This window comes from Juglans microcarpa x Juglans regia, chromosome 6D, assembly GCF_004785595.1.
Source record: "Juglans microcarpa x Juglans regia isolate MS1-56 chromosome 6D, Jm3101_v1.0, whole genome shotgun sequence".
Classification (NCBI taxonomy): domain Eukaryota; kingdom Viridiplantae; phylum Streptophyta; class Magnoliopsida; order Fagales; family Juglandaceae; genus Juglans; species Juglans microcarpa x Juglans regia.
The window spans coordinates 11,707,652-11,729,725 of record NC_054604.1 but is presented as its reverse complement, the minus strand read 5'-3'; the positions used below and the strand labels follow the sequence as shown (position 1 = coordinate 11,729,725).

The 22,074-nt window shown below is 39.8% G+C and overlaps 1 protein-coding gene across 4 annotated transcripts; it reads left to right on the top strand.

Moving 5' to 3' along the window:
- The first annotated feature begins 16,237 nt into the window (after nucleotides 1-16,237).
- LOC121235768 (release factor glutamine methyltransferase) lies at nucleotides 16,238-21,574 on the top strand. 4 transcript variants are annotated; one of them, XM_041132164.1, is made up of 5 exons: nucleotides 16,238-16,324; nucleotides 16,358-16,407; nucleotides 16,944-17,729; nucleotides 19,689-19,934; nucleotides 21,124-21,574. In XM_041132164.1, exons 3-5 carry the CDS (start codon nucleotides 17,007-17,009, stop codon nucleotides 21,262-21,264), a joined length of 1,110 nt encoding a protein of 369 aa, XP_040988098.1. In that variant the 5' UTR covers nucleotides 16,238-16,324; nucleotides 16,358-16,407; nucleotides 16,944-17,006; the 3' UTR covers nucleotides 21,265-21,574. The 4 variants fall into 4 exon arrangements, with proteins under 4 accessions (XP_040988098.1, XP_040988096.1, XP_040988099.1 ...); XM_041132162.1 differs by lacking the exon at nucleotides 16,238-16,324 and having other exon boundaries at nucleotides 16,327-16,407; XM_041132165.1 differs by lacking the exon at nucleotides 16,238-16,324 and having other exon boundaries at nucleotides 16,327-16,407; nucleotides 20,950-21,306.
- The last annotated feature ends 500 nt before the right edge of the window (nucleotides 21,575-22,074 follow it).

Below are 22,074 nucleotides of genomic sequence, written 5' to 3'. Positions count from 1 at the left end.
GGCTATTTAAGCCCAACTTGTGGGCCTCAGAAGGGATTTATTTGATTTTTATAGTAAAATCCTAATCTCAGAGTTTTGTTTGCGATTTTTCTCAATCAATCTCTAGCTTCTGTTATTTAGCTAGCCATCAAAATAATCTCCTATTTTGGTCCGACGTCATAAGTCCTTTGGTTTATAAGCATGCAAGCATTGACTTTATATTTACACATACCATTTGTGTATTCCCTTCTTTAATTATACCTCTAACAACCAAATTCTTGACATTGATATGCTTTTAATCTAATTGAAACCTTTATCCTTCTTTGAAAATGATATTGTTGCTTTGTTGTTACAAAAAAATTGTTATTGGACCAAAAATGGAATCAACAACTTATAGTCATTAGTTCATGGTTGGCCCAGAAATAGCAACAACTTATAGTCATTAGTTCATAGTGCTAGCCTAATAAATTGCTATTTCCCCCCCCCCCAATAAATGCTATGCTTACGCACAGAATTCACCCCTCTTCTCAAAAGATTCAAGGCCTATTTTACGATGACAAACGAAACCCTATAAATGCAAGGCCCATTTTACGATGACAAACAAAGAAAATTTGAAAGCCAATAGTGATACCTTGGTGGTGGTGTTCATAGATAATATCTTAGTATATTCCAAGGATATCGAAGAGCATAAGAGTCACCTGAGGTTAGTACTATGGAAATTGAAAGGGACATTAATTGTTCGCCAAACTTAGTAAGTGCGAGTTCTAGTTAGAAGAAGTTAAGTTCCCTGATCAAGTGATATCTAGGGAAGGAGTCATGGTGGATCCAAGTAAGATTAAGGCGGTCATAGATTAACAGTATCAATTTCTTGGGACTTACTTGTTATTATAAGAGATTCGTGAAAGGATTATCTAAGATATCGAGTCCACTCACAATGTTGACAAGGAAAAAGCCAAGTTCATATGAACTAAGTTTTAAGGAGATAAAGATAGGATTGACCACAACCCATGCATTGGCATCACCAGGGCCTCATAATTCGTTGGTGGTGTTTAGTGATGCATCAAATTATGGGTTAGGATGTGTTCAAACGCATGAAGGAATGGTATACTTACGCAACTAGGCAACTGAATTGTAACCCCACTCATTTCTTCTTACGTAAACTTCTCTCTTTCTTACGTAAGGCTCATCCTTTTTGCCGTAAGCAAATTCTGATGACGGAATTATGCAACAGTCTGCCATTCTTTCTGGCAACTGCGAGCATCGTCATGTATGCCTAACCATGACGACGTGCCTCTCGAGATATTAGGTGACTTTTAAGGCACGCCCAGTATTTTAATGTACTGGAAATATTCATATGAGGTATTTCCAGTATCGTTGAGTTAAACTTGTTTTTAAATGAGACAATTATAATATTTTGAAGAGCTCCAAAATATTATAATTGTCGAAAATCATTTTAATATTAATTATTAAAATGATTCCAGTTATTTAAAATATTAAGGGATTCAAAATATGTTGAAAGCTTTAATTAAATTAAATGGTTTCATCCTTTTAAATATATTGAATAAGACTTTATCATTTATTAATGATGAAGAAATATTATTTTATAAACTAAAGTTAGTTTAAAATAATATTTACCTTAATTCCTCTAAGTGCTTTTAATTAAGTTAACGTTTACGCATTTTCAAATCAGTATTTTAATATCTCAACGTTAGATCGTTTTGAGGACCCCCAAGACGAAGGGACTGGATTAAATACCCAGACCCCTCTCTCCTTCTCCCTCACTTTTCCCTCCCCTTTCTCTCTCCTCCCTCTCGGCTTGCACAGCACGCAGCACCCCTCTCTCTCGCCGAAGCTCCCATTGCACAGCCCGGCGTCGCCGGGCGCTGGTGAGCCTCACCTCCACCACCGACGGCACCTCCTCCCTCCGGCGAACCTCCATGTGGCCGTCCCTCCGTCTCACGCTCTCTCTTCCTCTCCCTTGGAAGTGCAAAGCCCGAACAGGCTTGATGCACGTAAAGCCGCCGTGCGCCGTCCTCCGGCGCCACCACTTCCACGGCAGCTTCCTCTGCCACCGATCACCACCCTCCAGTAAAACCAGCACCTCCCATACACCCACCTTCCCTGTAGTACGCACGCACAAGAGACCCACGCATGGCTTCACCATGCGCGACCTCTAGCGCCACCGTGCGTGACTCCCACGGCCACCAGGCACCACCGTGAGCCACCATAGCTCCTCCCCCATGTGACCCGAGGCCCATAGCTCTCCTCCATCGCACGGCCTCCCTCTCTCTTTAATGCACGGCTTTGCACTCCTCCACCGTCGTGCACCGACACCCACGGCGTATGACCACCACCTTTAGCCTCCTCAGGCCACCACCAAGCCAACCCAACCACCCACGGCCCTGATCTGTCACCCATGCATGCACACTCTCTCTCACTCTCCCACGGCTTCTCCTCCATCGTGCGGCTAGATCCGCAGCCGTGAGCCATTGTGGCGCCACCTCGACGCCACCACGAGATCCACCGCACCTCCCTTAGCTGAGCCCTAGGGTCAAACCACCACTTTATGTGGTGGATAATCACTGCATGTGATGGACAATCACTGCGCGTGACTGCCTGCCACTGTACACAGCTAGATCCGCCGTGTTACGCTCCTTGCCACCATCACAAGGCCTTCACGAGCCCTTCCAAGACCACACCTAGCTATCCAAACGCCCAAACGGTTCCCATACGTGGTGTAGCCACCCTGTACATCCTTTCCAACGTCATCGACCGTGACGGCCAACGAGCAACGCACGGGTCATCTCGTCGATGGTATAACCCTCTATCTCTCATTATTTATGTTAGATATTGATTAGTTGACTAGGTTGTGGATTGTGCTGTTAGTATAGGAGAATGACTGTGTAGTATGGAGATGTGCTGTGTAGCGAAGTGATGGGCGTTTTATGACGTGTTGTGTTGTGTTGTGAAGTGTTGGGCATTCTATGTAATGAAGTGTTGGGCTTATCTGTGTAGTGCGCTATGAAGTGTGGAGCGTAGTTGGGAATTGTGTTGTGCAGTGTTGTGGACTGTGCGGTGTAGTGTGGCTGCGAACTATGCGTTGTATTGGTGTCGTGGCATGTGGAGTGGGAACAGTACACGCTAAGTGTACTTTGTGTGTGGCGTAGTGTGATATAAAGAGAGTGTATGTAGAATATATTCTCCTGGCGTATTGTGGAATGGGAAGAGTACATGTAGAGTGTACTCTATGTGGTGGAGTGATGCATCGTATGGCGAGTATGCCATATTGATGATAGGTTGTAGCGGGTATGAAGGGAGTACTACTCCATGTAATGGAGTGACGCACCATACTGCGGGTATGCCGTAGTGGTGATGTAGCGTAACGTGTGTGAAAAGGGAGTATACGCGGAGTGTACTCCATGTAGTGGAATGATGCATCGTATGGCGGGTATGTCATATTGATGATAGGTTGTAGCATGTGAAAAGGGAGTATACGTGGAGTGTACTCCACGAGGCAGCGACACTCTGTTTGATGTGTCGCAGAGATAAGGATGGTTGTGCAGTTGATGGGCGTAGAACGTGTGAGTTGTGTCGGGAACTGTGGAACAGTGTCCCGAAGTAACTATGATGTGGCCTGTAGTCTGAGGTGACAAGTGTCACTATGATGGACTTATGGCTAGGAATATGCGTGAAGTAGCAGAACAAGTATAAGAGTGCGCAGCGGAAGCATGACTGGGCAATGTCACGAAGTGACTTGGTTACTGACAGTCGTGCTTACGATGGATAAGGAGTTAGCTTTGGAATGGCGTAACAGGATGTCGGGTGACGTGACAAAGTCACGGTATAGCTTGGGAGTAGTCTCGAGCTATATGACGTGACATAAGACGTAGTTGTAAATGAAGGCTTGTAGTGTTAAGTGTTGTGATGAACTGTCAAAAGGGACGGATAGCATGAAAAGTCATGCTAGCCGGGTTAAGAGAAGGTTGGTATCGGAGTATGACCCTTATCCCTACGAACATGTGATCAACATATTATATGTTGATCTTAAGTGATAAAGGGGTAAGGTACATGTATAATCTGGTTAGACACATGTGCCGGACGGATTCACCATATGTAATGGGTAGTCTGTCCTGAGTGTAGTTACACAATGCTTAAGCCTCAGAGTTGGCTTAGAGCCGTGTGGTTTGTATGGATGAGAATGAGGATTAGTATGGGCTAGGATGTATGGAGGTAGTGACGGGTATATTGTCTAGGATTGGGATGCATGACTTAGTTGGTCTGAGTCATGCATCAAGATGAGTTCAATAAGAAGAGTAAGACGAAGGTCTTAGTGTCTTAATCTTAAGGTGAATCATGGGTTCGCTTTAGTGGATGAGCACTCAAGGCAAGACATTGAGTTGGAAGATGTGGTGACCGTAAGTGGTCCCCAAAGGTTTTAACATAGTAAAGGGCACGTAAGTGCATGGGATAGAAGGAGAGTGTTCTAAGTATAGCATAGTTCTATTTATAGTTTAAGTTGCTTATGTACTAGATAGAGAATGACGTTCAGGTTATGTATGCATGTAGGTTTCCAGCTGACACGTGCATGAATGGACTGCATGGTATAAAAGTAGCATGGAGTCCATGTAAGTATTACGTTCATGCCCTTCTGGAGTTTTCTAGAAATTACAAAACGAAAATGAAACGCTTTTCTCTTTAAGAAATGCTTACAAAAGAAGATGCTATACTTTCAAATGTATAAGTACGTACGGCCCCTCCATGAAAGCCCCTTTTTACGCACCCAAAGTTATTAATTGTACGCATGTGAATGGATGACTATACGGCGTAACTATTGTATGCATTTTCTAAGAAAATGAACGGATGTAAATACATGAAAGACGAGCTTGAGCCGACGCCTTCATGGATCCCACGAACCGACGATGTCGCGAGCGCCACGAGGTGATGCTCGTGGACTCCGCGAAGGTCGACATTCAAGGTGATTCTCACGAATGCCGTGAAAGGCAAAGTTTAAGCCCGTGCTTTATGTTTTATGGACGGTACGAACTGATACTTTTATGAATGCCACAAGGTGATGCTCGTGGATGTCGTGAAAGAGGACGTTCAAGCCCATGCTCACGAAATGATGTTTTCTCACGAAAAGAAATGTTTTCTCATGAAAGGACTGTTAAATGAAAGAAAGAACTGAATGAAAGCTCCAGCTCTTTAGAGCTGACATGAATGAACGAAAGAATGAAAGGAAAGCATGAAATGTATGAAAATACGTAACGGCCACATGAACGAATGAAAAGGGGTACCCAATGAATGAATGGGCAGATTGCAATGTCGGGCAGTAGTACTGGTAGTGCACCCATTGCTGCACCCTAACGGAATGGGATTCCAACCCGTGGCCACAGGCGAATCCATTGGCCATAGGGCCGCTAACCCTAACACACGGGGCGTAACAGTGTGTACTGGCCTATGAAAGCGAAAGAAAGAATGTATGTATGTATGTACGTACGCATGCATGAATGCACTTTAAGAAATGAAGGCACTGACGGGGAACACGTTTTACGAAAAGAAAATTCATTTTCAAAGGAAAACCCCGTCCAGTGACATTTTCAAATGAACGCACGTATGCACGCCTGCATGTATGTATAGTATGTACGAATGATGGATGAATGAATGAAAATCTACATTGTTATATTTTAACCGTATGAAGTAATGCTTACGAGTCTTCGACTCATTTTAGTTTTTATGCATGTCTCTCCCCCCTCACAGGGACGGAATGAGAAGTACGCATCAGGACAGACGCGGCCATAGGAAAGAGCACGGAAGTCTTGGCATGGGTTTTAATCATACGAGGGACCCTTTTATTGTAAGATTAATGTTTTCCACTATAAACCTCTTTTATTGCAAAAGCACTTTTTATTTTATAAATGTAGAGTCTTGCACCCTGGGAAGAAAGTAAGAAGTTTTAAATCGAACAGTAATTCTCGTCGTCCTTTATCAAAACATTTTATAAAAAGTCCTACCACAAGGACGGGCGTTACATGAATGATCATGAAAAGAACTACCCTACCCACGATTTAGAATTGGCAATGGTGGTATTCGCCGTAAATATATGGTGACATTATCTCTGTGGGGACACTTGTGAGGTGTACACAGACCACAAGAGTTTGAAACATCTCTTCACCCAGAAGAACCTCAACATGAGACAAAGGAGATGGTTAGAGACTAAAAACGACCATTGGTGAGAAATCAAGTATCATCCAGGGAATCCCAATATGGTCGTCGATGTTTTACGTTGGGAGTTTCAAGCGGAGGATATAGGAGGATCTACAGGTGTGGACTCACTCCTCGAAGGAATGAGGAAACTATTGGCAGAAAGCTCACAACAACAAGAAGTCCTCGCCTTGATGCAGAAGTTAAGGGTGATAGACTATGATGAACTAAAGGGTCAACAGAGGAAGGACTCAAGGTTGTTGGAAATTCAGCATAGGGTTAGAAAAGCAAAGGGACCCTTGCACTTTAGTCTGGGCAAATACTTTTACAAAGGACAAATAATGGTTCCAACGAAACCCATGGGGAGCACGAAAATATACCGAGATCTGAAGAAGAATTTTTGGTGGGAAGGAATGATGCAGAACATCGCCCACTTCATTGGGAAGTGCAACACATGTAGATAGGTGAAAGCTAAGCATCAACGACCTGTCGGGGGTCTATAGCCCCTACCCATCCCATAATGGAAATTAGATGATATAGCTATAGACTTTGGACTCGGGTTACCCCGAATCCCTAGCAATGAGAATGTGATTTAAGTGATCACAAATAGACTGACCAAAAATGCCCATATTCTTCTGGTCACTACCATAGACGCTTTAGGGAAGTTAACTTGACTGCACGTTAAGAAGATAGTTAGGTTTTGTGGTGTGCCTAAAACCATAGTGTGAGATTGGTGACTCACTCAAAAATGAGCAGTACAAAAGCTATCCCAAGTGCGGGAGAGTGTCGCGTAATAATTAGAAATAAATTCCTAGATCGTCGATCCTCAAGGAAAATGCTTAAAATCAAACTCATGTGAAATGGTGAAAATATTTACAAAGAGAAAATAAAATTAAAATTAAGAGTGATGATATGTACAATAAATAGAAGAGTGCAATGGAAATGAAAAGGACACTAGTCATGGACTAAATTCATGTTTCTGGATTTTTTAGTGTAGTGATAACAAGACTGAAATGTAAAGTAGTAAATTAAAATTGCTGAAAATAATTAACCAAAATTTAAAGAAACAAGAAAATAAATGACATTAAAATAAGCAAGAATTAAAGGTGCAAGGAATTTAAATGACAGTAATTTAAAAGAGCGGGAATTAAAAGTGCAAGTAAATTAAATGACATAAATTTAAATAAGCGGGAATTAAAAGTGCAAGGAAATTAAATGACATAATTTAAATCAACTGGAATTAAAAGTGAAAGGGAAAATAAATGACAGTAATTTAAATAAACAGAAATTAAAGGTGCAAAGAGAATAAATGACATTAAACTAAAATTAAATAAAAAATGAATTGTAAGGAATAAACTTGATGTTTGGAAATGGAGACTGTGTGCTCCAACCTAAAAATCTGACCGTCAAATGAAAATTTGACTCTCACTCTAACTCTAAAAAACTAAAACTAACTGCTTCTCTCGTCCATTTCATGCCTTTTTATAGGATTCAAAAATCACTGTTGCTTGCGGTTGGTTACGTCTGTTTCCGCATTTTTAATTCTTTTCCGCATGAGTGATGCGTTTTATTGTGTTTTCCCCGTGTTTTTCCCGCATCCTTTTGCTTTTTCTTTCTTTCTTTTTTTTCTTTTTAGTTCGTCTTCTTTCTTTTGCCGCTGGCTACCCAGTCCGAACGAAATTGGCTCTTTCACTTACGTGAGTTTCTTTCCACCAAAAGCTGAATTTCTTTATTTTTCATCTCTTTGTTTTCATTTCTTGGTTCAGCTTCCTGCGTGATTTCCGTAACATGCATGCTCACCGAAATGCACTCCAATGCCGGGCCATGTAATGGAAGTGAGAGAGAGAGAGAGAGCGAGCCGAGAGGTGGCTGAGATGCTCTGTTTTAGGGTAGAAAAACAGAGGAGCTTACGGTTGTGCTGCTGTGTATGCGGTGCAGTGCAGCGGATATTTTCACGTGGAGGAGGAGTTCGCTGCAGGCAAGGTGGTTCACGGCTGGTGGAGAGGTGCAGCTGCGCTGTGCATGGAGCTTCAGGAGGTGCATAATGGTTCTCGGCCGGCAGTGGGCTGTTGGACGCGTTGCGGTAGTAGAGGGTGGGTGAGTTGCAGCTGGTGGAGGAGCTGGCGTGCGAAAGAGGAGCAGTGGAGTTGCGCAGGAGGAGGTTGCTGCGGAGGAGATGCAACTGGGCAGGGGTGCAGTGAAGTCTTGACGTGAAGGTGCTGCTTGGCTGGTGGGCAACGGGTGGAGGTTGTTGTCGTGGAGCTCAATCAATTGGGTTTGAAGATTTTACTTTCCATTTCTGGGAAAGTTTGCAATGGGCAGAAAGTTAAGATTTAGTAGGGCATGCCATCCACAGACCGGTGGACAATCGGAAAGTATGATCTAGAGTCTAAAAGATATGTTCAGGGCTTGCGTACAATAATAGTTACTAGATAACTAATCAAATGACTCCATATAAATCCTTATATGGAAGGAAGTGTAGGTCGCCTTTATAAAGATAAGATAAGATTGGAGAAAGCAAACTCATTGGGCTGGAAATAATATAAGAGATGAGAAAGCAAGTCAAGCTCACGTGAGAGAGAATGGTGATGGCAAAAAGTTGGCAGAAAAGTTATGTCAATGTAAGGAGAAGGGAATGTATACCTTATAGTGTCGCCTATGAAAGAAGTAAAAAGGTTTAGGCTGAAAGAAAATTTAGCCCTAGGTAAGTTGGACCTATCAAATATTAGAAATGGTAGGCCTAGTGGCATACCAAGTGGTGTTATCAGGATAATGCGAAGGGATGCATGATATGTTTCACATCTCCTCGCTAAGAAAGAGTTTTGGGAACTAGCAAACCTAAATAATTAGTCTAAATTAGGTTCCGTTGCTATGGTGCCCGTTCGTCTGGTAAAAGGCCTAGCAAGGATCCATGGTGTCAAAGGTACCAACCAGTTGGCAACAACCGAGGTTCGAATTGGGTTTAGCATGCAACATTCACATGGAAGTGCATGTGTAAGGATATATATATTGAATTGTAGCAGAAAAGAAATACAAGTTTAATCTGAAGGTTAACATTGTAGTACCAGAAGTCTAATTCATTTATAATTTTCCCCAATATTCACAAGTTACTCCATTTCTACAAATAAATAGTCATGTCCAAATACTAGATTCATAACCCAAAGTGAGGCATACTGAACACATATGGTAAACATGCACAATTCCCAAAAGGGGTAAACAAATTCTACAACGGAAGCAAGCTTCCACACCTATTCCTTAGGCGGGGATGGCTCTTCCTCCTTGAGTATCACTCTTGGACTTATCTCTACATCAAAGTCTATGGTAATATTAAAACCATAGGTAGGTTAGATGGCTATGACAAAACTGTTAATGAGAGACAATGCTCATGCAATGTACATTTTCATGTAACAAAATAAATGAACACATATATTAGTGCATGTGAGGCATCACCCTCTTAGTAAACCACAAGTAAGCATGGTGAGGAATCACCCTTAAGGAATTACTCTCTATGCATAACTTAGTACAAAACTATATATGTCTTCGAGGAGAAGAATCACCCTCTTTTTAGGTACCTAAAATGAATCGTATTCATCACATAATTGTTTGTCACAGAGAAACTCATTGCCTGAAATGACGACAACAGAAGCCACTTCACCATTCGAAATCGGGAAATCACTCTTACCCAACCAACGTGCAAGTCGACTCACCTATCCCATACAAGTCGACACTCACATAGAGTTACTCACACAAAGATAAACATGTTGCACTGGAGAAGCGTCTACGCTGTTAAGGCTAAGAAAAATTGGATTTGGGATTGATAGCAACCCAAACCCTAGTCAAACCATCTTTAAACCCCAAATTGAGGCACATTTGGTTAAGGCCCATTAAGGCCTACGAAATTGGGCCACCTTTGCAAGGCTTGTGGAGGAAGTTTCCCCCCTACCATGGCTGACCAAACACTACCCAAAGCAGTTCCAAGTTGTACTTGATGTGAAGGCCAAAGCCACCTCATCACCGCTCCTCGCTCGGTAGTCAAAGGACAGAAAACTATGGGGTTGGTCTTGCCCCTTGTTTTGGCTGACACAACCATCACTCAAGTGTCATTCATAGCCCTCTCATCATTCCCTAGTTGTGTGAGAAGGAATCCAAGTCCATTCCCTTTCATTTCATCCATTTCCAACACTTTTCTTGGAGAGAAACCTAAAGGTTCTCTAGGACAGTTTTCTTGAATCACTTTGCATGCCTTTTTTTGAAGCTTTTGTAAGTATTTTCTCACAAAATTACATTCACAAGCATTGTTACTATTTCATTCTAGTTTCTTGGATATCTTCTTCTTTTTTTCATAATCATTGGATCAGTCAAAAGTTGTTTTAAGCTTGGAAATGTCATTTTAAGCGGTAAACTGGATGGTGCTTGTTATTTTGGTATTTTTGACCAAGATACTGGAAAGATCTTGTTTTGATTTTTTTTATGGAGTGCAATTAACATTTTTATATGAAATTTTGATGAGGAGTCATTGCATGTTATAAGTTTTTGATGAAATATTGCCTTAAATCTAAAAGTTGGAAATTGGAAGGAGTTTAACAGTTTCTATTTTGTGAAAGCTTGGATCTTTTGTGGTAAAAGCATGCTCCAACGGCTATGATATTTTTATATGATGATCCTAAGTCTTTTATCTACATATTAGGATGTTAGTTTGAAAATTTTAGGTGTTAGTTTTAAAGATATTATTTTTTATGCATGAAGAGACTCGGTTAGGTCACAAATTTGAGGTTTCCGGATATATGGATGTTTTGATGCAAATATGACCATGTGATCTTGAGTTTAATGCTTGGATATACTCTAGGACATGATTTTTAACCATGTGGTGTTGTTGTTCTGTGATTTTTCTCATGGTATGTTTCGGATCAAAGGATTTGATCAAAAACCAAACCTTAAGGCAATCGGTTTTGAGTATAAGTGTTGGAGCCAAAAGTTTGGTGTTAGATCTTAAGATTTTGTGATGTTTGCTTGATGATTCAAAGCAGGATAATTTTTATAAGTGTGTTATGAATATATTGGAAGTGTATTTTTGAGCTTTTAGAGTTATTGGAAATATTTTAGAAAGAGACAAAACCTTGAGAATCAAATGTTATGTTTTTAGTTAAAGCTTGGAGCTTTGTTTTAAAAAGATTTTTGTAATTTTTGTAATGTGAGTTTTGTTGGTTGATCTGGTATGATTTTTAAACATAGAATGTGATCATCCATGTTGCGATATTTCGGTTTTAAGCATGAGGAATGAGGTTGATAAAATTGCAACAAAAATAAAGAGTTTTTGCCTTTGAAGGTTTTGGCCTTAGTGTGTTTGTGATAGTTGTGATTTGTTTTAAATTTTTCTATTTAGATATTTGGATTTAGGGTAAAATTTACATTCGTAATGTAAATTTTAGTGACTTTTGGAGTTAGGATGTAAAATCCTTATGTTAGGGGTAAAATGATCGTTTTCCCACATGTAGAGAGTGTAATGGTAATTTTACTCAAATATGGTATTCTCATATTTCTAAGTTATTAGTAATGAAGTTTATAACATTTAAAAATCCCTACTTACAGTTTCTCATGTTTCATGCATTTTTCTACGTAATGCGACAGTCACTGCTAGTTAGCTAATTTACTATCATATTACTATGTATGTATGTTGGTAAGGGAACTATTATTTATGTACTTATGATATCATATATGTCATGTTATGTCATGTCACTATATGTCTATCTGTAACACATATTATATTGTGTCACGAAATATTTATCTGTCATATAATATATTCAATCGCACAATATTTATTTATTAGACAATATATTATGTCACTCAATGTTTATCTGTTATATGTTATACCATGTCACGTAATGTTTTTCTATTATAAGTTATGCCATGTTATGAAACTTTTGTCTATTACACGTTATGTCATGTCACAAAATATTTGTTTGTTTCATGTTATGTCATGTCATGTAACTCACATATATGTCACGTTATTTCAAGTCATCTGTCATTTCATTTCATGTCACATTATGTCTCGAGTACAGTTTGTGTAACTCGAGAATAGTTTTTCCAAGTGAAGTCAAGTCTGTTTACGTTTATTACGACCTTAAATGCTAGGATGGGATAATATGACAATTTCAAGTTTAGTCTATGCTCAAGTTCAAGTCATATAAGTTTATGTCATGTTATATGTCAAGTCACATCATGCTTATTTGTGATTCTGATTATGCATTTCATACTTTCACTGCCAAGCATGCATCCGTAAACTCTATGTTAAAGTTTCTAGTTAACTTACTGATATTTGTAATCTCACCGTGGTAGTTCTAACTACCATTCCCTTCAAATGGTAGGCAATGTCGACGCGACGTGAAGCTCGTGGTCTCTATGATTAGGTTTATAAATAGTATGATGGCATCCCTAGTCGAATTACACGAGTTGCTCGATGAACTAGTCCAGTAATTTTATTTTGGTGAATGTACTTATGAAGCTGTATCTTAAGTACCTCAGAGAATACACGTGTTTTGGACTTGTGTTGCAATCATGCATATGTATCACTTTCATGTTTTATGTAATATCTTTTAGAATCATTTGGGATGTTATTAGTTAGGTGCATAATATTGCTAAAAAAAAATTATCCGCTACGAATATTGCATATTGCTATATGCATTATATCCTTAACTATCATGAACGGGGGTAGGTAACCTTATGTTGCATGTCCTAATGCTTCACATGTCCATCCAATCCTAAGTGGAATCTGGGAGCGTCACACACCACACGTGATACACCCTGGGTATTATCCTTCCCATCTATCAGGTGAGTCAAACACAATACTATTCCACCTTAATTATCATGGTGATTCTTTCTACCTGTATGAAACTCGTGACAACTCATTGCAGGAATGGTCCGGGGATTCTCCCTACCCATCCATGATGATTGACATATGACAAGCTTACACACAAAATTAGCTCAAACAGTCATATTCAAGATAACTAAAAACACAAAGTAAAAGTATTCATATATATAATGGCGAAATCATTTATTTATTCATGATTAGGAAGAGGGAGATTACAGAAAATGCATATGTCACTTTCATAGATTTTCACAACATTCACCCCCACATTCTCCAGCCCTGTCCTAGAAGCTAACCTACCTCATGACTTTAGAATTACAATGGTGGCACTGTGCTACTCCTCTCTTTGTTTCCTTTGAAATCTCTTGCTTCCTTCTAAGAATCCGACTCCAAGGGAACAAAGGTGTTTCGATCTCAAAAGTAAAATTTTGTCCCTTGTCTAATCCCTTTTATAAAGCATAAATATCAAATATCCTTCTGACTCCAAGCATGCTTGAAAAATAGTCATTTAATCTCAGCCATCCTACTACAGGATGACAAAGACAAACTAGCAGGACATAGTTCACACACCTTTACGACATGTCTTACCTTCAATCATCAATCTCTCCTTAAGTGAGGGTTTCTACATGGCACTAGACCATATCTCTGGGTCTAGATAGAATGGTCTACAATACTGTAGTATTTTTCCTGCAAACCCACTCCAGACATGACCTTTCAGGTAGTGTGGGCTTTAGCACAAGTCACTACCACCTTCTAAGCATTTTTGTGTTGTTTCAAGAAGCTCCCATATCTAACTCAGTCTTTTCTTAAGTGTTGCTTGTCTTGGGTGAGTAGCTGTCTTTCTCACCCAAGCTACCAACCTCTTCAGCTTCTCATTCTCGCCTTCGTGCATTAGGTTGCTTTTCTAGCTTGTCTATCATTGGGTGAAAAGTCATTTATCACCTTACGCTGGGATGTCTCAGCCATGCCTTCTACATAGTGACTTTTGCCTATATGTTGGACTAGCTACACTCTACAGCACCTGCAACTATTTTTCACCAAACCAATGGAGTGTTTCTCTTCTTTGTCTTCCACTCACACTCTATTAGTGAATTTTTCCCTTGCACTAATGCGATCCTCGTAGTTGCAACCAAATCTCACCTTTGAGGATAGATCGGTACGAATCGTAGACTGGAAAGAACAGAGACTACAGTCCAAAACTGTACTTTTGCTGAAAATGCAATGGGGAAGCTTAGGGAGCAAAGAATTGGCTTGGGAAAGTGAGAAGGTCACACGGGAGCAATTTTCCTATTTATTTGAGCCACAATTACTAATCTGGAATGCATTAAGTATAGGTAATTTGGCCATTTCGAAGGCAGGGACGTGGTTATAAATAACCTTTGAACTCCTTACTCTAATCACAACACTTAGACTTCGAAACATTCTTTATGGTGTGAAAGAAGAAGACTGTGAGAAAGGCAACCATACTACCAAAAATAATCCAACGCTTATGGAAGAACAGCATGAAGCAGCAGGGTTGGCAGAGGAACGTCTGTGAGACGTGGAGGAACATCGCTAGGATGAAGAGGATCATTGGAGGCTAGAGCCCTGATCATGGAGATGTTGCATCACACTGATGAAGATCTGAGACAACGTGGAGAGAAATGAACAGTCCAAGAACATGATGGTCAAGAGAAGGAAAAAGGTGAAGTCTCACCAATATCTCATGATGTCGAATCTAGCGGAAGAGCTAGAACACATTATATCAGTAGAGACGGGTCCTATAAAAGCAGTTGACGAAGAATACAAGGGGAGGAAACCCTTGATCCAGTGGCGGGTGATGAGGGTCGACCGGTGGATGAATGATTAAGGTTGCTACCACCCTAACTTGCAGTGTGGAGGACAGATCTGGTACTAAACAACTTTGGGGAAGTGGAGGCTAATTTGATCTTGAAAACTCCTATTAGCTCTATGAATACTATGGATAGAATTATATGGCATGGAACCAAGGATGGATTCTTCTCAGTAAGGAGTGCATACCACATGGAGAAATCAAGGGAGGTGGCAAGCCAAGGCCAAGCTTCAACAAGCAACAAGTTTAAGGCTGTGTGAAGCAAAGTTTGGCAACTTCATGTAACACCTAGTGACAAAGTATTCCTATGGAGAGCCTGCCAGGAGGCTCTCCCTACCCAATCCAACCTATTTAAAAAGAGAGTGGTTGGTGATCCACTATGCCCCATTTGCTGCAGGGAAGAAGACAGTGTCCTTCATGCATTGTGGAGCTATGAGGCTGCAAATGATGTATGGAGTCAATGCTCAAAACGACTTCAGAAATGTACTCTTCCTCAAGCCCTTATGTTTTTTGAGTCCTTAGCCATGGCTTTAAATGCAGAAGATTTGCTAGAGTTTGTGGTGGTGGCAAGGAAACTGTGGTGGAGAATGAACTCTTTCATTTTTAACAAGGAATTCACTCATCCAAATTCCATTGTTAAAGAGGCTAGAATTCTGCGAGAGTTAATGGCTGAGGTAAAAACTGATCCTCAAGACAACAACAGAGCAGAACAGGTCTGCTCTCTTACTTTGTGGAAGGCTCCCCCCATTGAATTGGTTTAAAATTAATTGAGATGGGGTAGTGGATAAGGCCAATGGAGTGATTGGTATAGGAGTTGTCATTAGGGACTGTTTTGGTCATATCATTGCCACCTTGAGGCAGAGGAAACAACTTAATCCTGACCCCCTATTAGTTGAAGCATATGGAGCTCTACAAGCAGCAAAATTGGGACTAGATCTTGGTTTGCACCAGATTGTTATTAAGGGTGATGCACTGCAAGTAACAAAGGCCTTACAAGAAGCTAAGGAGATTTGTAGCAGCTCAAGCATGTTTATTAGTGAAACAAGATATTATCTTAATTGTTTTGCAAAGTGAGAAATTTCTCATGTTAGGACAAATGACAACTATATAGTCCAACTTACTTGCAAAAGATGTTCTTTCCATTTCAGATTTAATTATAACATTGGAGAAAACTCCTCCTTATATCTCTTCTCATTTATAATGGAATGACATAAGGGTTTTTGTTAAAAAAAAAAAAAATCTCTAATAAAATTTTTCCATCACATAATTTAATTTAATAAAAATATTTAAAAATTTAAATCTTACAAATAAAATAAAATAAAATGTTTCATACACTTCGTAATAAAAATCACTCGTTACGGAACTAACCTGCTTATATCCTCTGCCTTACCCTCACGAACCACTCCGCGCGGCAGCCACCACCCGACGCACTCTGGCGCTCTCTCTCTCTCTCTCTCTCTCTCTCTCTCTCTCTCTTTCTGCTCGTCTCCTCCTTCCCGTTACGGGCTCCAGCCTCCTTCCCTTCATTCTGGTAAGTGTAGCCGAATCTCTCTGTTTCTCTCTCTGTCCATATCCCAATATAACAGAATCCTTCTCGTCGCCGGGTCGAAATGCTCGTGGTCCGGGCGAATACCAGGCCCAGCGTGGGGTGCCTACATAATCCCCCGCCCTCTTGTAACGCCAGTTTTATCTCACTCTCCCTCCCATTTTCTCTCGCTTATCTATTTCACGCACGAACGGAAGACCGAATCTAAGGACAACAAGAGAAGCGAGGAGCTCTGCTTAACTGGTTGTGGATTTTTCCATGTTCCGTTCGTGTTCTTTCATTATTTAACCTTTTGTTTGCTTGCTTAGAAAATGGGGAATAGCCACGAAACCTCATGAGTTAAAAAAAAAAGGGGGTGAAAACTGGGTCTTTAAAAGCCTGGCGATTCGGAGAAGGGCCCTTTCTTTCTTCTACACAGGCATTCTTAACGGGTTTAAACTGGGTCCAGATTTATTTACTTTTAATGAGGGCAGCTTAGGAATTAATGGATGATAATGCTAATGTTTTTGTCTTTTTATCAGGGTTGAAGCATGGGATTATAGAATTGAGATACCCGAGTTTTCTGCCATTTTCATTGCCCAAAAATGAAGCTAAACTTCACACGTGCATGTTGTCCCTCTAATTTCTCGACTTTTATTAAACCCTCTCTTTGTACCAATCTCCATCGGCCCCTCTGCTCTTCTTCATTGTCATCCTCGCATACATCTTTAAAACCTCAAATTCCGCTCTTTCTAAGACCACCAATGCATTCAGCGACCGTTTCTGACCTCCAAAAGTGGCATGATTGGGCCAAAGGCCTTGCTTCTTCAGTTGGGACAACGTTCCTGGACAGTGACAATGGCCCTGATTCCAGCCTGTTGTGCAGGGAGCTTAAGTGGCTCGTGGAAGATACAATTGAAGATAACTCAGTACTTTCGCAAATGAGTATTGAAAACGGTAAAAGAAGTGTAAGATTAAGGGCCTGCGTAGAGGATCTTTACAATATGTGGAAGCAGCGGATTGAAGAGAGGAAGCCTTTTCAGTACATAGTTGGGTGTGAGCATTGGAGGGACTTGGTGTTAAGCGTCCAAGAAGGGGTTTTGATTCCAAGACCTGAGACTGAACTCATTGTTGACTTGGTGGCTGATGTGGTTTCAGAAAATGAAGATTTAAGAGAAGGGTTGTGGGCAGATTTGGGTACTGGAAGTGGTGCACTTGCTGTTGGAATTGGAAGGATTCTGGGGAGTCGTGGGATGGTTATTGCAACAGATTTGAACCCGATCGCCCTGTCAGTGGCGGCTTTTAATTTGCAGAGGTATGGTTTGCAGGTTAGTAAATTTATCATTCTAATAAACGGTTATCAAGTCCAACAATTTCACATGAAAACTCCCTATCAAAATGCTGGCATTCATCCCACATATTGTTCCTTGTTCTGCATGGAGATCAAATTCCTTAAGTTACTAATTTTCTTCTATTAGATTATTTATACAACATAGAAGGTGAAATATGGCCTCAATTTCAGATCATTAAGTAATCTAGTTGATGCAAAACTGTCACGATTGTTTCTTTTGAAGGTATTGGTATTGCATCTTGTGAGATCTCCTAAAAGATTACACTTTAATGATAGTGAGTTGCTATTTAAACAGCACTTCCTCCTCCCATTAGAGTGGGGTGGAGGGTAAGCTCATGAATTCAACCTCAAAAATTATGCTTTAATGGAAGTGAGGCAATACTTTTATCTACATTCCCAATTCTCTGTTTTACCATACCTTCACCACCAATCGATCTTGCTGTATCAAACCACAGCCTTAATTTAGTTATCATGCTGTAATGTGAATTCTTTTGAGCGTTCACGTAGTATTGGAGGGTCTTGCATCACAAATGCGAGGGAAGTCTTTTTGGACTAGATAATCCTTAAATTAAATATACTAGCATACGACCTCATAATCTATTTTTTTATATAAGTAATAAGAGTTTTATTGAGGCAAGAAAATAGGCATAGCCCAAGTACTCAGGAAGAATACAAATGGAAACACCTAAATACAAGCTAAGGACAAAGGATAATGAGTCATTTTAAGATTATGAGGTTATAATCTTGAATCGATAAGTACATTGACAGGTCAGTGTCCAAAGTGCCTAAATACAAAAAGAACTTTGGAGAACAATATGCAGGCTAACCTCAGACATTGTCCTAGCAAACGCTTTTGGGAGAATCTGTTAGGTACTGAATTAACTAGTGGAAACAATTTAGATATTGTTAAAGACATTAATGTTCAAAGTTTTGGACTCTGTAATAAATGATCAATAATGTTCCTTCAGTAGTTATAAATAATGCTTCCTTTTCAAGCTATATTTTTTTGCAGGGACCTGCAACTATCGAGTGTAATCCTAGAGGGTGATTCCATAGAGGTAGTTAATGGAATTAATAATCAGGCAGAAAACATGAGTATTATATTTAATAACCGCTGGGAGTTGGCTCAAGTGGTAAAGGTCTTGGTCTTGGTAGCATGCTCCCTCGAGGTCTAAGGTTTGAATCCTCTTAGGTGCAAACAATTTCCAGAGCCATCGGACTGGTGGAACTTTCTCTTGAATTACCAGAAGTGCACTTGCAGGAAACTCATTGCCGAGGGCCTATGCACCCTCGGGATTAGTCATGACTATGTTCTCAGACACCCAGTGCCAATAAAAAAAAATGAGTATGTATATTTAATAGAGGAAGCAAAGCAGATTCTTCAACACTACAAGTGGCAGGCTGTACATGTGCCTATGGATGCTAATAGAGTTGCTTATAATTTAGCTAAGAATCTATTGCAATGTATAGATGCAATTGTTGACATGGAGCAGGTGCCTGTGAGTACCAGGGTTGATGTATTAGCAGAACTTGCTTCTAGTTAATGAAAGTATTTTTCATCCAAAAAAATGCGCCCTTTCTCCTCTTCCTCCCCAAGATGGAATATAAAGTGGCTAAGCTATAGTGTTTCTCCATTTTCTTGAAAGGCATTGTGTTGAGACTTGAGACAATTAAAATATATCTCCAATTATAAATTAGATTACAACAATATTGAGATTAAAGAGATATTTGCTTTTAAAAGGTTTGTGAAGAATGTATTGTCGGTATAGATGCTTTTTATACATGGAAGAAAGCCTCTTGGTGAAATAAATTTTATTTTATCATGAGAAGTTGGAAGTATGTTGGTTACAAATTAAAGTTTCATAATTTTATTAGCTCTTCCTTTCTCCTCCTCTTTCCCAAAGAATAATGCTCTACTTTGTAACAAACCACTCAGGATATAATTGAATTAAGGCAAGGATCATGGTTTGAACCATTGAAGGATGTGGAAGGAAACATTGCAGGTATTGTAAGTAATCCACCGTACATACCAAGTGACAATATTTCTGGGCTACAAGCTGAAGTTTGTAGACATGAACCGAAGCTTGCATTAGATGGTGGTCTCACTGGCATGGATTATCTTTTTCATCTTTGCAACGGGGCTGCTTCAATGTTGAAACCTGGTGGATTTTTCATTTTCGAGGTATGGATCTTCTAATACCTAGAATTCAAATTGCAGAAGTCAGATGATCGTGATACCAAATTGTTTTATTTTTTATTTTTGGTAATAATTGAGGCTTCAAAATCTACAAATTAGATTGGGTATTGCCTTCTCAGGTGCTGGAACTCATAACATGTGGGAAATGGTAGTTTGGCAACAATCAATGTACAATGTACACTTTGTGTAGAATTATCCCATCATGCTAATTATGGTGTTTGTGAAGTGAAAGAAACAAACATTGCGTCGGTGATTGTAAAATGGCGGTGTCAGAGCTCATGTCTTTCATTCATTTTTTTTTTTTTTTCTCTCTCTCTCTCTCAGCTCAAGTCTTTCCTACTTATACCCTTTTATCATTGGATAATGACCCAATATAGTGTTGCTTTTTCAATTTCTTCTTTCCTAGAATTTCTCGCACTCCCTCGTTTTGCTAGCTTGATGGTGCTCTTGTATATTTCCTGCATGCTAGGGTAAGACTTTTTTCGTCAGCAACTACCGATCAAAAGAATTTTTATATGTTGATTGATGGAAAACCCTCGGGGTTAGCTCAAGTGATAAGAGCCTTGGTCTTGGGGGTATGCTCTACTCTTTAGGAGCCATGTTCCATCGGTGAAAAATGATGATTTATTTGGGGACCCATCAAGTAATGGGTAATCCCTAATCCCATGAGACCATATGTAAAGGGAAAAACTGTGGTCGCTTGAGATAAAGGCTTGCTTCTTGTTATGAAATTAGCTAAACATCACATTATCTCTTTACAGGTAGAAACTTGAGTACAAAGTTGAGTGTCTTATGTATTGATCTCTTCCTTTCATTCAGTAAGATTGATGTTTGTTTCCCTTAGATTTCCATATACTTGCACATTGGATTTGATTTATATACATTTTTTTCTATGACGTATGCTACATACTAGTCACCAGTTAAACAAATAATTTAAAGATTTCCATGAAGAAAGAATACGGTTCTCATAGCAATTTTGACTTTGTTTTTCAATTTACAGGAATGTATGAGCTAAAGTGATTCCTCAGCATTAACACAAACTTGTTAATAGTTTGGAGGTCATTAAGTTCAACTGGGAGGAAAATATTACAATGTTTCTTCTGGGTTATGCGTGTTATTCTTGATTTAACTAGTTAATTTGTCTTTGTTTCTTTCTTTCCCATTCTTTCCGTAGACAAATGGTGAGCAGCAGTGCAGGTGTCTGATAAAGTACTTGGAAAGTGATCTCAGAGGCAGCTTCTGCAATGTGGATATAGTATCCGATTTTGCTGGCATTCAACGATTTCTAATCGGATTCCGTCAACAACAAACTTGATTGGTAATAATCTTGTATTGTATGTTTGCCATGGAGTAGGTAGAAACAAGAAGTAAAAAAAAAATATGGTAGCTGTACTCCATGGCAATAAGCCATCTCACACCTATGAAATTTGGAGGCTTATCGTTGTGAACTTTACATGACTCCCTTTCTCACTCTCTTGGGTTCCACTGACTCTGTAGAGGGTCCTCATCTGAATTGTGCTGTGTTGAAGGTTGAAATCGTGAAACTTCTAACGCCCAAACACACCACATGCACAGGGTGTTGGCTTAAAAAGTAAAATGGCTAGGGCGATGCTTGTGTGTGATAATTTTACACCTGCTCTTTATAGTTTATTCTCTCGCCCCCAGAAAAATTTCACTCATGTCCCCCTCTTCATGAGTGAAATTTTATACTAGGGCACATATCTACACATGGCAAGATTTCCTATTCTGGACAGCCGTGATACTAATCCTACCCTTCCTATGGAAAAATTTCACTCATGTCCCCCTCCTCATGAGACAAATAGACATTTAATACGTAGAACTGAGCTTGATCCAAATAAATTAATACCACTAATTCCAACAATTTATTAACCAGAAATTGAATATAATTGAGCCATGATCATATGAAGAAATACCAATAATGCAGCATTTATAAACAGGCTCATTTTTCATCTTTATATTGCATTATCCCAAATTTTTCAGATTTATCACTATTCACGATATCTTGTAACCTGGACATATGGTTTTACCCCCCAAGTGGGTTGTGTGCCCTTTACTCCCCTTCATTATCTAGGGTTGTCCTCACAGGACTTATTGGTCTCCTGTA